Source organism: Harpia harpyja, chromosome 10 (genome assembly GCF_026419915.1).
Source record: "Harpia harpyja isolate bHarHar1 chromosome 10, bHarHar1 primary haplotype, whole genome shotgun sequence".
NCBI classification, from domain to species: domain Eukaryota; kingdom Metazoa; phylum Chordata; class Aves; order Accipitriformes; family Accipitridae; genus Harpia; species Harpia harpyja.
In genome coordinates, this window is record NC_068949.1 from 32,207,670 (window position 1) to 32,222,480 (window position 14,811).

The 14,811-nt window shown below is 42.4% G+C and overlaps 1 protein-coding gene across 2 annotated transcripts in view; it reads right to left on the minus strand.

Annotated features, from left to right (window-relative positions):
- NT5C2 (5'-nucleotidase, cytosolic II) overlaps nt 1–14,811 on the minus strand; it is a 63,807-nt gene that overhangs the window by 40,013 nt on the left and 8,983 nt on the right. The window contains exon 2 of one of the 2 annotated variants that reach the window (XM_052799066.1): nt 2,756–2,876. In XM_052799066.1, coding sequence (XP_052655026.1) covers nt 2,756–2,856 — 101 coding nt within the window. In that variant the 5' untranslated portion in view covers nt 2,857–2,876. Of the gene's footprint in view, nt 1–2,755; nt 2,877–14,811 lie in introns of those variants that run through there. The other variant, XM_052799067.1, reaches the window with a different exon arrangement.

Sequence of the window (14,811 nt, forward strand, 5' to 3'; positions counted from 1 at the left end):
GCTGAATCAATTGGTCCAGGTATCTCCACTGATACTTAAGTAAGCATGAAATAAACAAACAGTGAAACAAGTTTTTAAAATTTCACACTTGAGAAAACCAAGCATTACTAGCAGCATTTAGAAAATCCCAACAAATGACTTCAAGCCCAACCGGGCTTCCAACATTCGTACCAAAAGCTAGCCCCAGTTAGGCCCATCTGTAAATGTGACCCAGCTGCCAAGCTCCTCCAGCCTTCCAGATTAGGCCCATAAGATCACTGGGACCAGCTTTAAGGTAAGAAAATTAATAGTTTTAAATTCAATGTTCTTTTTTATTGTTTTTGTTTCTAAGTCACTTTAGATTCATGTTTTCAACGTTTTTTTCTTTAGCTGCTACAGTAAGAGAGACAAAGACTGAAAAAAAAAAGAAAGAAAAAGAAAGGAATAGAAAGAAAAGAATCTTGACAATTAATGCCTTGTCCTTTATATCTCTCTTTTTCATAAAATTGACAGTGCTTCAGCAATATCCAAGAGTCAGAGCATACTTGGACCTCACTGAAACAAATTTACAACCTAGAACTGATGGCTGTGACCGGCACGCATATTCTACATCTGAACAATTATTAACATACTAAAAAATATAACATAAAACAAGGGGAAATAAATTCAGTCCTACTTTATCATGTTAAGTCTGCACTTATCTTTTAAGTAACATCACATCTGTTAACACTAAGATCACAAAAAATACCAGAAATAGAAATCTGACAACACTACTTCTGGAATGAGGTTGTTTCAGATTCTTACAATACTGGATTATCAAAATAACTCCTATGAAACTGGTACACCAAAGCCATTAATAGCACAGCTTTATACTACAGTCTTGGCATTAGGTTCTCTCATTCTCTCCCGTTCCCTCCCCCTCTCATTCCCTCCCTCCCTCTCTCTAAGAGAGGATAGTAATTTCAAAACAAAAATGTGCCTCCCCTTAATGTATTTCCAGTGTTGCGCTTTCCATGAAAATCTGAAGTGCTAGCAATATTTCTGTTCAGTATGTTTTGAATAAGACATTTCTAGATTCTAAAAAGGGGTACTTAAACTGTACCACAGACTAATTTTGGACTACCAGATCCCAGTTCCTAGTGGGGACCCCTCCTTTATGAGTTCACTCTCATCTTCCATAAGGAAATTCTTTCTGAAAGTAAAGATTTCTTACGTGAGTAAGAGTAAACATGATGAGTACTTGAATGTGTGAGCTCTTAAGGACAAGTACTGCTTCCTTTGGATCTTGTACAACACTTAGCAGACTGTCAGCACCTAACCATAACAAATGTTGAGGAAATATTTAGAAAAAAAAAAAAAAATAGGCCTAACTGACTTCATTTCCATCCGTTTAAATCAGGAGTAACACAACTAAAGTCATGTAAAATTACGACACAAAGGAAAACCCTGTCAATGACTTCAACAAGGTGAAGATTTTTTGCCAGGGAATGGTATAAAATCCCTCTCTTTTTACATGCTATATATAGTTATATTCATTAGACATTTCCATATCTGACAAACCAGCTGACACAGAGAGACTCAAATAATGCCACCACTTAAGACATGTGCCCAAACATATTCACTGGAAATTGGAAAGCTTCAGAAATGCATCACAGGATCCATTACTTAGCCTTAGACATTGCAACTTGCACAACCTGGCCTATCATATGATGCTAAGGCGTTTTTCTCTAATTAGATTCCATTTGGAGAATCAAAAGATATCTAACACTTCCAAAACACACTTCCTCAGAAATACCACCATATATGAATCACAAATGCAACATGGCATTTAAGCCTGAGGTTGGGAAACTTGACTTCTTTTTCTGTTTCTATATCACACATACGTCTCCCCAACTCCTGCTGAATATACTCTGATCATCATGCTGCATGACTTCTCAAATTAAACAAGCTAAACTTTGAAGATACGCCTCCCACAGACAGAATACTGACAATTACTCTATGCTGTTGTTTTTAACTCCGTAACAGTCCAGACATCTGATAAGGATACAGACTGCATCCATCTTTTATGCTCTACGCCTGGAACCTTGGGAGCTGTGGGCTAAATTCTTGGCTCAACCAAACCTCCAAAGTGATCTTGTGAAAACAATCTAGTGTCTGTACTTTGACTTCCAAACTATAAAATGAGCGTAATAACATTTCTTTTATTCTATACTCTATCTTGTTTATTTAGACTGTAATTGTTTTACAGCAAAGATGGTTTTAGGCACACCTACCACAGAAAAGGAGGCTGAGATCTTGCCTAGTGCTTCTACATGCTCCTGTGGTGCACACAATCAATCATGCTAGACATAATTCTCGAACACTTAATTTCTGATCCCATTTGATTTCCTCCTTATTCGTATTTATGCATTCCAGTGTCTAAGGCTATGCTCTCCCAGTGTGCACTGCAATAATTACTATAACACTTCTGCCACTGAGTATGTCTTGACTTGAAAGCTTCTATCCAAAAATCTAACTTTGATTAATATTTCAACTGCACGAAGAAAGCATACCCTCACTTGCTCTAGTACATGTATTTCAACTCTACTGTTTGTAAATTCCTGCAGGCCAATACTGTGCTATCTTGTAAGTTCTCTTCTACTAACACTTCTGCAAGGAAGGTGAGAATGACCTTTCTGTTTCACCAACAAATGAAAAACAAGAAATGTGGGGTTTATGCTTAGTTTATTTCCCTCTGTCTCAGCGCTTTAGTTTTGGCGTTACATGAACGACTTACCGGTGATAGGCTTCCCGACGGTACTTTTTCAGAGCATGCCCATCCATGTTTGCAGGGAGATCTGCTGCATTCTGGAGTCGGTCGCTCCATGAGGTTGTCATCTTCAAATGCTTATTTATTTCTGAAAGAGGCAGATGAGAAAAGCTTGCTTAAGTTCATGGTTTGTTTCACCAGAAAGTTGCCTGTTTCCTGGTACGAAGAGATGCAATGCCACTCAGGAAGTCTTGCAAAGTACCCGGTGGCATGATCTGAGTTTGCAGGTCAAGTAAGATGCTTTCCTCGGAGATGTTTGATGAGATAGGGTGTTAAAACAGAGAGCTGGGAAGGCTTTTCCACATGGCTGGAACTGCAAAGGCATTCCTATCTATTGTGGTGAAAATGCATTTAGACATGGAGACCTTGCTTTCATTGCTGAAAAGGGGTATTTTTTGATCCTAGAGTTACTAATATGCACTAGCTATAGGTGATGCAAAACCTACCCCTTATACACAAGATAAATTAGGCAGGGCAAGCCCTACAAACACCAGTGGGACTGACCTTACCACTTTTACCACACAGTAAAAATAAACAGCCTGGTCTCTGGCCATTTGATCTCTAAGCAAAGACAAAGCTTCAAACTGATGCTAAATTAGCAGAAATAATTGGAAGGGAAGTAGAAAGATGATCTTCTGTGCTCTGCAGGTCAGCCAAATTCAGACAGAGCAAGAACACACTGCAAACCTGTAACACTAGCAATGCAAATATTCACCAGTAGATGTTCACAAACATCTGCACCTCTTCACAAGTACTGGTTGTCAAAACCAAACCACTGGACAGTCCTTCTCGTCAGGAAGGCCCTGCAGTGAGGAAACAGGGGTACCTTTCCCAGTTGTTACTAGCACACTGGGGCAATCCTGCTCACCCCCTCCTCCAGCCAGACGCATGTCCTGCTGCATCCCTGGCACCAGGTGGGATGATGAAGCAGCCCCACAGTGAGTCAGTTCAGCTCACCAGTCCAAGTCCTCACCCATCAAAACTAACCAACCAAAAGGAAACAAAAATTGGGTAGTTCTCCACTGGTCGGCAGGCTGAAACCAGCTTAACCTGCCACAGTGCTGTCATTAGAGCAGGTGCAAAGAATGGGGTGGGAGACACATCCCACAGTTATACCAAATTAGGTATAACATGAAACCACAGTCTTGTGTAACCCACACAACTACTGGACCTCAAAGTTTGGCTTGTTTGCTCTTACTTAAAAGAAACAAAACCACCCACAAGCTACATGGGTAATGATACAGCAACCACTTCTAGACACCTTTAAAATATGACTGCCCTCATTTTACAGAAGGGAAACTAGATTTTTTTCAGCAAAGTAGAGAGTAGAGCAAGTGTCCAAACCAGCATTAGAAGTCACAGCGCTCTTGGCGGTCACACGCATGCTCGCTCTCCTGGAGGAAACCCGTATAATTTTTTAGTTTTAAATTTTATTAAAGAGCAACAGTTGCAATTGTCACAGCATTTGTTACGTCTATTTATCTACGAGTTGCTGCTCATAAAAAACCAAACAGACGGCAAACAGCTTGCCTGTAAAAAATACGTTCCTCCCTCCTCCAGCATTCTCTGCTTGTCTCCCAGTTACTATAACCAAGGTTTACAAATGCATCTTCTGCCACATCCTAAAGGTCACCAAATTTAGGCTCTGGCAGGCAGCCCAAGGGACTGCATGCCAGAGCTGAGAGCTCTCCCCCCCCGAATTCCCTGCAACACACCCAGGAGAGGAGGTCACCACAGCGAGAGGGCGACGGGCCATTCTAGCCAGCCACAACTTCCACAACAGGGCATGCAGGGAGAAGCAGCTTCTAAAATAGCCCAGGCCCTGGCCACCAAGGGCTTATAAGTAATTACCAGCTATTTAAGCCGTGCCCAAAGGCAGATGGAAGGCAGCACAGGGCACAGAACTAAACAGCCCGCAAGCATCAACCTGTTCCACTTCCAAGGCAGGGCACTGCCTGCAGCAACACCCCTTACAGGCAGCAAGGGCTGCAGCAGTCCTCGGGAGAGGAGCAGTGCCTGTGCAGGAGGGACAGACTCCAGGTCAGCAGCCGAGAGACAGGCAGCACAGTGAGGGATCTGGTACGACCCCACGACTGCAAACTACAGAAAGGGCTTGTGTCCCCAGAGGGTGGAAAAGCATCTACCCCACGGATATTTCAAGACGGTCCAGATCATCACCACCTTGGTCTTACCCGGAGCTATTTTAATGCTACTAACCTAGAGCTACAGATTCAGATCCAAAAGACATATACATCTAAGGCCTCTAAAAGGCATGTTAAATAGCTCTGAAAAAACTGTTGCATGGCTGGTCTTATGACTTTTAGACAGCTCTGGGTCTAGGTCTTCCAGCTGAAACAAGTCCAAATCCAAGCTTCCTGCCATTTAGAAGGGCTGCATTATTCTGCTAACCCAGCCAGACACATAGCAAGGTTCAAAGATTTACACCCACAGCCAAAGCCAGAGACTTTTCCGTTCTGCCAGCCTCTTCTTCCCACTTCATCTGCTTCCCATCACCATCACACCACATCAGAGATGCTGACACAGGTACTAGGACAGGACTGCTCCCAAAGGCCATCCATGCCAGACATCTGACAGTTCACCAGTAGTATCCTACAAAATACCCTAAAATCCAGATGGCAGAAGAATTTTAGCAGGCTATCTTTAATAACATCCTTTCTAAAATGAGGAATCGGTGAAGCAGTTTGAGCTCCTATGTGATGAAACCCTCCTCTACAGGAGAAACCAGGCAGCATCATTTCCTGTGTGCTGGGATTCAAAAAGCTGAGACCTGAGGAAACCACAAAAATCTGAGTTTCCATAATTAAGCAAGAAAGGCCTGAATTATTTTAATGATCCAGCAGTATTTTGCTGTAGCTGTGATAAACAGAGTTCACAGGCAGGACAAGGTCTGTAGACAGAGGCAATATCTTTTATTAGACCAACTGGTATGGCTGGAAAAAATAGACAAGCTCTTGAGCACACAAGCTTGTCTAAGTTTTCAAACTCTATCGGTTGCTCTAATAAAAGATATTACAGCTACCTTCAGGCTTTGCCCTGATGTATTTATTAAAATCTTTCTTTTAATGTTCACCCAGCATAAAATAAAAACGTGCTGAAATTTTGTATTACATGAACTCAGAGGCACTCTTACAGCTTAGCAGACTCCACGGGCACTGTGACAATAGCTTACTGCTCTGAAATAAAACAGTAACAACAAAAGATACTGTGATGGATGTTCCCCACCCAAAAGTCTTACTCACACAGAAAGTCTCATGGACTTCAATGAAATTGTTCCAATGCTTCAAAGGTGTAAAAATCAGCCTACCTGCGTGGGTGAGAGACATGGGACCTGATCCCTGAATACAAATTCCTTCTTCCAAATAGAGAGAGAAAAACAAGAAGGACTGAATCACTCCATACACTTGTAAGCCACTGGAATAAACATCTAAGAGAGCAGGCAGCCAGCCAGGCAAAATTCTCGACTCCGAGTAACTGAAATACGATGCATCTTTCTTTAGTTACAAATCTATTTCTGAAATCAATAATCTATAAATAGGTTCACATAAAAATAGAAATCTTTACACAGATAAAGCATGTCAGAACACCTCCCCATAATTTACTGCAAACATGCTCCTTGCTAGTGCAGTCTTAATTAAGCATCTGATAGCATTTAAGGTACAGGGTTCATTTTGAAAAAGTATTTAAAATCTCAGCTTCAAAGCTTTGATACAGAGCTACTATCTAGCACATATGCTTTGATCCAAAAGAACATGAGATTTTTAGCACATATTTTGAAATAAGTCCATTTGCTGCTTTTGTCAGATTTTGGCTGATTTCAAGTATTATCCATAGTGTATTTTTTTTCAAGTACTTACACATATAAAATAACATGTCCAGAAGCATTCCCCTTCAAGTTTTACTGTTATTTTTCTTATCTTTTTTGGCCAACAAATAGTTAGAAATTTCTGCACCTGATGATACTTGATGTGTTCAGGTTAAATGCACTGCCTGTATTTTTTTCTGAGTTTGTTTTAACACTTCGATGATGCAATGCCAAATCAGAGGCACACATGCTAAAATGTAGAGATGAACAAAATAGCAGTAACAATCCCACTTTCTCCAGGACATTCTCCAAGAGCTTATACAGCAGAAAACAAAAGCATCACTAACCAATCCCAAGGTTGTAGCGTACTCACACTGATTTGCCATGCACTACATCTGCCTCTTCTCACACGTTCTGCTTCAAGAATCATTAATGCCTTGTCAGTGCGACCCACACACGTACATGCACAGCAGAAAGCGAATAGAGAGAAAAATCATCACACCTAACGTTAGCTACTCAAAAGCTTTGCGTCTAGTCAGAGGCTGTGGGTGTACAGACAAGTCTTGTGGTGCCCTTGCCAAGGCTAGAGCAGTTCCTGGCTCCCTACTGCAATGCTGCTCCATCTCAAGGGGCTTTGTGGAGTCTCAGCAAGGGGGGAGTGAACCACGGTAAAATCCTGAGAGAGGGAAAAAGCAAAGGGAGCAGGATTGAGGTTGGCTTGTTCAAGACTCGTATCACATTCCTGGTCCAAGTCATGGCATGGCTTCACGAACAGGGCAGGGGAGGGGAAAAGCAGTTTTTTCTGCAGCTGAGTGGACTGTCCATGTAAGGGTGGTTAAGAAAAGTGAGTAACTCACTTTCCAGGAGGGTCTGTCTCCCTCCACCGAGACCAGAAGTAGCTTGCACCTAGTTTAGGCTAGACGCTCAGGACAGCTAGCATCAGAGGAGGTGAAATCCACTCAGGTTAGCATCATATGCTTTGATCCTCTGGAGCATCCGACATCCTGGGATGGACTGCAGAAAGTGGCCAGGACTGTGTCATCCCCCTCAATAGTATCTACTGCCACTGTGTGATCAGGGGCTGGGCACGCTCCCAGCCTCACCCAGAAGGGCAGTTCTTACACCTGCGATCCCAAAGCACTCCACCGACTCTCATTCACGTAATACATTTAGGGGCAGCAAAAGGTGCTGTCCCCGTTTTGTCAGCTAAGGATAGCGGGGCACAGAGAAGGTAGTAACAGAGAGCAAGTGGGAACCAAATGCAGAAGTCCTAATTCCCCAGTCCCTGTGCTAAAAACCAGTTTGAGTTCCTACCGCTGTCAGCACGAATCACAGAGATGCAATGTATCTTCCTTGTGCGGTATACTTTAACACAAATTCAAATTACAATACTTAGCATCAACTGGCAGACACTGAAAGGTCAGCTAAAAAGTATATTAAATATAATTTCATGCTTAACATTGCCAGCTTCATAAACACAAGCATGCTCTGATATATGTGCCCTGCTTGAAACTGCACAGTAGGAATAATGCCTACACCGATATACCCTTAGCAAGCTCAAATCTCTACACATTTCTAAACATGCCTGACTTCTGTTCCCTGCAGGGGTCAAACCCTGCATTGACCCCTGGCTCTCCCATGTTGCACCCACATTCCCAGCCTATTTACTTGTTTGCCATGCAACTATTTCAGTCTCCTCTTCAAAACAACCATTTCAGTCTCCTCTTCAAAACCGCCAGTCAGGCACTGTGCTTGATCGCACCCACCATGCCCACACTGAAGCTCTCTGCAAAGACAATGAATGAGTCTAGCGTGTAAATACCAATCGTTACTCCCCTTTCCCTAATGTACCAGCCCTTCGATGGCTACCTCCCTGGAACAATCCTTTCTGTGCAGGCTCCCACCTCAGCCAAGGGGTGACTGAACTCAGCTGGGGACTAGCTGAGCAGCCGGAGGCCCCACCAGCAGTGTCCAGGAGGGAAGAGCCCTCAAACACTCCACGAACCCAAACTGTGTGTCACAAACTCAGTGAAGGGATGTGACAGACGAGACAAAGATGAGACATCTTGGGACTGCTAGAAGGCAAGGTGACATAGAATTTCTAGAACCAAAAATGCCAACTAATGAGAAAAAGAGTCTGTTAAGTGGCATCTCTGAATCCCAGGAGAACTATTCAAGTGAGCTAAATACCGAAATCTCTGCTCACACTCTGCTTGGGAAGAACAGTGCAGAGAAAATGGGTGGGGGACTCCCCAGTCCACATTTTAATGTTCCTGATAACTCAGAACTACAAGTCCCAGATGTACAGAAGTCAGTATGACCACAGAATCCAGGAGTACCACCAAAACACACAGGAAAACAGGACAAACTGCTCCTTGACCTCCTACCGGTACAATGTAAAAAAGAAAAAAAGTCTTGTGATACACCAACTTGCAAAATTTGGTGGACGTCCCACTTTTGGAAAGCTAAGGACAATAAAAAGATTTTCTAAGAAATCCTTGCAAGAGAGCAGAGGCACTACTGAACAGAGATGAAGAACAATGCAGAAGGAGTAGAATTCTTCAAGAAATGTCTCTCGTTTGCATTTAAAAAAAATGATGCTAGTCTGTTAAACCCTCGATGATAACAAAGCATATCCCACTCAATTTGCTACCAACGAGAATGTTAAACAATACACAGAGATGAACACCTTTAACCAGCCAGTCTGATGAAGTCTCCCCAGGAATCCTAAAATAATTAGCTGCATATATTTTAGGCTATGTCAGCTTTACCTGATGGCACAGCTAGGAAATGCGCTGCAAATCACAACACTGAATTCAGTTAATGAAGAATTAGAAGACAAAAATATAATCAGTCTTGGTGAAGGTATCAGTTATACTAGGTATCTAGATCACGTCTACAAATTCTTGAAGACTGAGAACTACCTGTACTTACGCATGACAAAAGCCCCAAAGCAGTAGGCTTCTGACTCGCTCCAAGCCGCAGGATGCCGAACAACGCTCCAGTTTTATTCTGAATTGCAGCCTTACACACCAGCTCTGTTAGTTCACACAGTTCCCTCCCTCTCCCCCACAACCCTGGGATGACAATTCAAACCACTCTGTGTTTTACTGCCAACGCTTCTGCTTAATAGCCAATGGCAAACTGTTTCCGAAAGGTGTTTTCAATTAGTGACACTTTTGGAAAATCAGTATGTCCATGACTTGAGATCTCTGGCAACACTGGAAAGCCCACAGTTTCCAAATATAAGCAGCGAAGCTTGTAAATGATCTAAAGCAGAAAATTGACTTTTTTTTTCTTCTCCTTGTGCCTAAAGTTCCACTTCTGGGTGGCCACCTCTCTGACAGCAAGGTTTCAGGTTCATGATGGCAGGAAGGACAAAATATGCTCTTCCTATTAGAATATTAAATTACTTCCAAGACACACTTCAAAGCTTACTCTTAGCTCATGATAATACTTGAGGTTGGCTTTAAGCAGGAAGATTCTGTATGCCCATTACAGGGTATTAAAGAGGTAGAGACCTGCTGTTAAGAACCTGTTAAGATTAACCACAGACACGTTTTGAGCTTGCAGTAGATCCCACTTGCAGTACAAAGACTAATTGGATTATATTAGATTGATAACACTCTTCTTGCTCCATGGATTGTACTAACCTCCCACCGCCAAGCTTGCAATCTCCGACACTGGCTTTGAGTCCTCCCACAGGAAGGGGGTAGCTGTTTCTCTTGGGCACCACTGCAGTGCTGACATCAGTGAAGCTCCTTTTTCCAAAAGGGTGCTTTTAATGAAATTGGTAAAGCATCCCCAGTCATACCTTTCTTTAAGTATAGTCTGACTGATAGATGATGGTAACTCATGGGTTATTTCTGAATGGGTAAGGTATAAGAAGGGAGAATGCTATTCATGTGGCTTATTATAGGATTTGATTTAATTTCAGGCTGAATCTTCTCTTTCGTAAAGCCAGATGCTAAAGTAATGGCTATATATCAAATAAGTTGTAAAATATATTTAACAAAACCCTGCTTATTTTACATGGATTTTTTAATCAGACTATTTATCCTGACAACCATATCCACAGAGTGGCTGCACAGTGCCTAGAGCTCCAGCAATAATCCAGCACCCAAATGCATTAGATGCACTAAAAACCACAGACAGATAAATTTGGAGTTTCTTCGGGTGACCGCCCATTTTCATCCAAGGAGTTCTATTCATTCAGGAACTCCAAAGAGCATTTTGTTATTTAAAACATTATTAAATGTTATTTAAAACATTTTAAGCATTATTTAATCATCATCAATTTCATGGATGGTTAGAAAGGAATTTGGAAAACTGAATTCCACAGTGCAACTCTGTGAAGAGCAAACCTCAAATCTGACCCTCTCTGAGTACCATGAGACCATCCATTCTCCTCATTTATCTGTAACTGAGTTTACTGCCTTGAAACGGGAACCACAAATTGTCCAGTGAGCTAATTAGCATATTTTCTAGTTTCCGTATAGCTCATGCTTCTCAGTATTTCCTGCAGAATTACCATTTTAATGAAGTTGTTTCCAACATACTGTTTCTTACACAAACAGTTTGTTAGAGGTAATGTTAGTTCTCCACTTCTCCAAGTCTAGTGTGCCCTGTATCGTCCCACCGCTAGAAAAAAAGGACGACCATACTTAAGGAATGTGAGACTTGTTCCAGAAGAGCAAGAGCTATGCCACAGAGAAGAATCAGCGAACATGAGCTCTCAAAGAAATGCTGTGACTGCAGGTCAAATATGATCCTGGGATGTACAAGACTACCAAGCAGGACTCCATATGCCTATCTGTCACTGCTACAAACACTCCTGGAAAACTGTCTTCAGCCAGCTGTCCCCATTCAAGAATGATACTGATTATATTGAGGAAGGAATAAAGCTGTGAGAGGGAGTAAGGCTGGAGTGGAAGATTGCCAATTTACAGAAAGCGGCTCTGCAGGTGATTTGAAAATAGTCTAGAAGCATTTATGTACAGGAAAGCAGCATGACTGTGGAGGGCTCTTAGTCTAGCAATGACAGAACAAAAGCCCATGACTGGAAATTAAATAAATCTACACAAAAAATATTAACAGAGAGGACAGTTAATTATGAAACAACAAATTTCTACAGTAGTCTTTCCATCACCAGAGGGCTCTAAGTGAAGGGGGGTGGTGGTGGTGTGATGTTTCAATTAGCCTTTTTTCACAGAGTCAAAAATTAATGCAGAAAAGTCAGCCTGAGCTACACAGCAGGTCAGTCAAACTGAGTATCGTGCCTCAGGTGACTCTTCCTCACCTTATAAATCAATGTATCAGTGACTAAGAGGATGAGGCACAAGCAGTATTGGAAAGAAACCTCCAGAGAGAGGTTTCACCCGGAGACAAGGTGAATGGACAAACAAAGGCTCTTCGGAGCCAACACCAACATGAACTGTGCACCTTAATGGCCCTGGGAAACAAGCTTCCTTGGGAAAAGGTCTTCAGCAGCCTGCAGCAACCTCTGCTGCAGAGGTTCCCAAACTGCTGTCCAACTGAACGCCTGCCAACAGCAAGCATGGACCTGGCTTAGATGATGTTCTCACTGCTTTTTGTTTCCAGCTGTTAAATTCCAGTAAGAAAAATGTAAGATAATTCAAATATTTTACTCACTGTTTTTTCCATAAGCAATTGCTCTAGTTGCACAGGGTCTTGAAAGATTAAACACCAGAGATGAATTTGATCCCTCTACTGTAAATCAGTCCACCCTAAAGAAAATATTTAAGAGTTCCCATGTATTTACTTTAGCTGAAAACTGGGAGGTAAGCTTTGATGCAAATGCCCACCACAATGGGAACTCAATGTTTGACTGATATCTGCAAATACTAGTATCATTGCTACGAAGATGAAGCATGACAGTGTGCTAGCCAAGCTGCAGGTTAACGTAAACAGCACGAAAGGCAGAAATGTCAGCATGGAAGTGAACACATTGAATTCTGCAAATCAGAAAGGAAAGTCAAGATAAACTTTTCTGTTCCAACTCTGTTCTTTTACGTCAAAAATCTATAGCATCTTTAGCAACAAATAAACTTGCCGTCAAGAACAGACAACTATAACCCCTGGTACTCAGCAGCCAGAGCATTGCTCCCCATTCTCAAAGGAAACTGCCAGTTTCTTCTGTCCCCTTCAGCTTGTCACCCCTCAGTAACACCCTTGGTATTCAAACCTGTGCAAGGATCTATTACCAACTCAGGATAGCTGAACACCTCTGTGTGAGTTACAGTTCCCAAAGAGAGAGGACAAGATGAGACATGCCATCCCCAGAGAGAGAACTAGAAAGCCATCCTTCCACATACCGATTTCAAACCAAGGAACAACTGCCACTCTAACCTGCTATTAAGGATTATACAACAGTAGCTCTTTTGGCAGCAGGTCACAGTGTTACAAAACAATGATGCTTTTCATTAGATTCCACTGTGTTTCAGGAAGCAAATACAGACTTAACGGGCCTTTCCAGAAACACGGTAGCAACTGACAAAGTATTTGAGATGCACACAACTCTGATCAGTAGCACAGTCATTCTGAAAGCATGCGACTGGGTCAGCTTGGATAACGCAAACAGCCAAAAGTCCTCTTTATCTTCTAAACACTGAAGGTGAGGGAGGACATTTTATTGGCTTTCCTTACTGACTGTGCTTACTGGTAAAAAACTCTCTTGTCTCTGAAGATTACATCCCTGCTTCATTAATATTTTATAGAAAAAGCAAAGATACTGAGAGCTTAGTCTGGCTTTTTTCTAACCTTTGAAGGTAAAGGGAAGAATAAGGATGATTTTTTAGAGACACTTGAACCCTCTTCCATGCTGGATGGGCCCTCTCTACATGTTTATGGGCTACATAAACAGATGTGACAGCAGAATCAGCATCTGAACCATCTCTGCAGGCTGGAAACATGAGTTCACATCTCCCGCCAGCCTTGGCTGAAAGCGGTCCCTGCTCAGCCCAGGTGCGGATAGCCAGCTGGCTAGTCAGCATGAGTCCCAGGGCTCTGGACACAACACTTGCCAAGGGACGTGCTGCTGAGTAAAGAAGCTGGCATACTTGAACAGGGGAACACTGGCTCCTCCTTCAAAAAAAAAAGTTACTGAAAATAAACACTGAGATCAACAGCTGAAGACGATCCGGTAATTCTGAGAGCTGCTCTGGCAAAACCAGCGACAACTCTTTTTTTTCCTTGCTAAGAGTTTTCTTCTCCAGCACCATTCCCTTCTCCTCCCACCTTCTTTAAGGAAAAGGCTTACCAAATTGCTCATTGGTCTCTCTTCCTTTTGAGATCTTACCCACTAATAACAGACAGATCACTGACAAATAAACCTATCTTTCCAAAAGAAGAAGGGTGAGTTGAGGACTATGGAACTAAGCCAGACACAGGAGAGAAAGCCTTAATACCCAGCAAGGCCACAGACTTGATATGCAAAACCCAGCCAGTTTTCAACTTGCTGTTTGTCCGCAAAACACAAACAAGATAAAATAATGGTACTCCTCAGCCATATCAGGCACTGTGAAGATAAATACAGAAATAATTTAGTTAAGAGAATCTTGATTCTCAGTTATCCTAACATACAGGGCTCCAGACACATACTAGCCTACTACAGAATTCATGGGCTTCCTACTTTTGTCCTTAATAATGGTTACCTATCCCTTTTCCAAGAAGCCTTCCCTGAGGCTGATCTAGCCTTTCAGGTGAGAACGGCAAGAGCCTTCTGCATCCAGGCTCAGCTCATCAAAATCGCTCCTGGGCTGGCTCTAACACTCTCCTGAAATGCTCACAAAGGCCAGAAGTACAACTATCTCCTTCTCTATGTTCCTGCTAGTTCAGTAACCACAGGTACCCCTCACCTGAGCCACACAGAAATCCCTTCTCCCCAAACCAGAGGTTGGACATGTGCTTACCACTCATCGCAGCGATCAGAAAGGTGCATACCCAAACCTTTCCTGCACTCTGTTCTTAGCAAGCAGCCCCACACAGCAGCTCCTTGCCAATGAGAATCAAGATACACAGACCTACCAACCGAGCAAGCACAAAGGTGAAAAAACAGGGAACGTCAAGTCTGTAGGTGTTTTGAAGTGCTCTTACAGTGTGAAGTTCCCCTCCACATAAAGAGCACAACCCATTCCTTTTCTGACCTGTTTTTTTAATCAGAGCCAAACATAGTAATTGT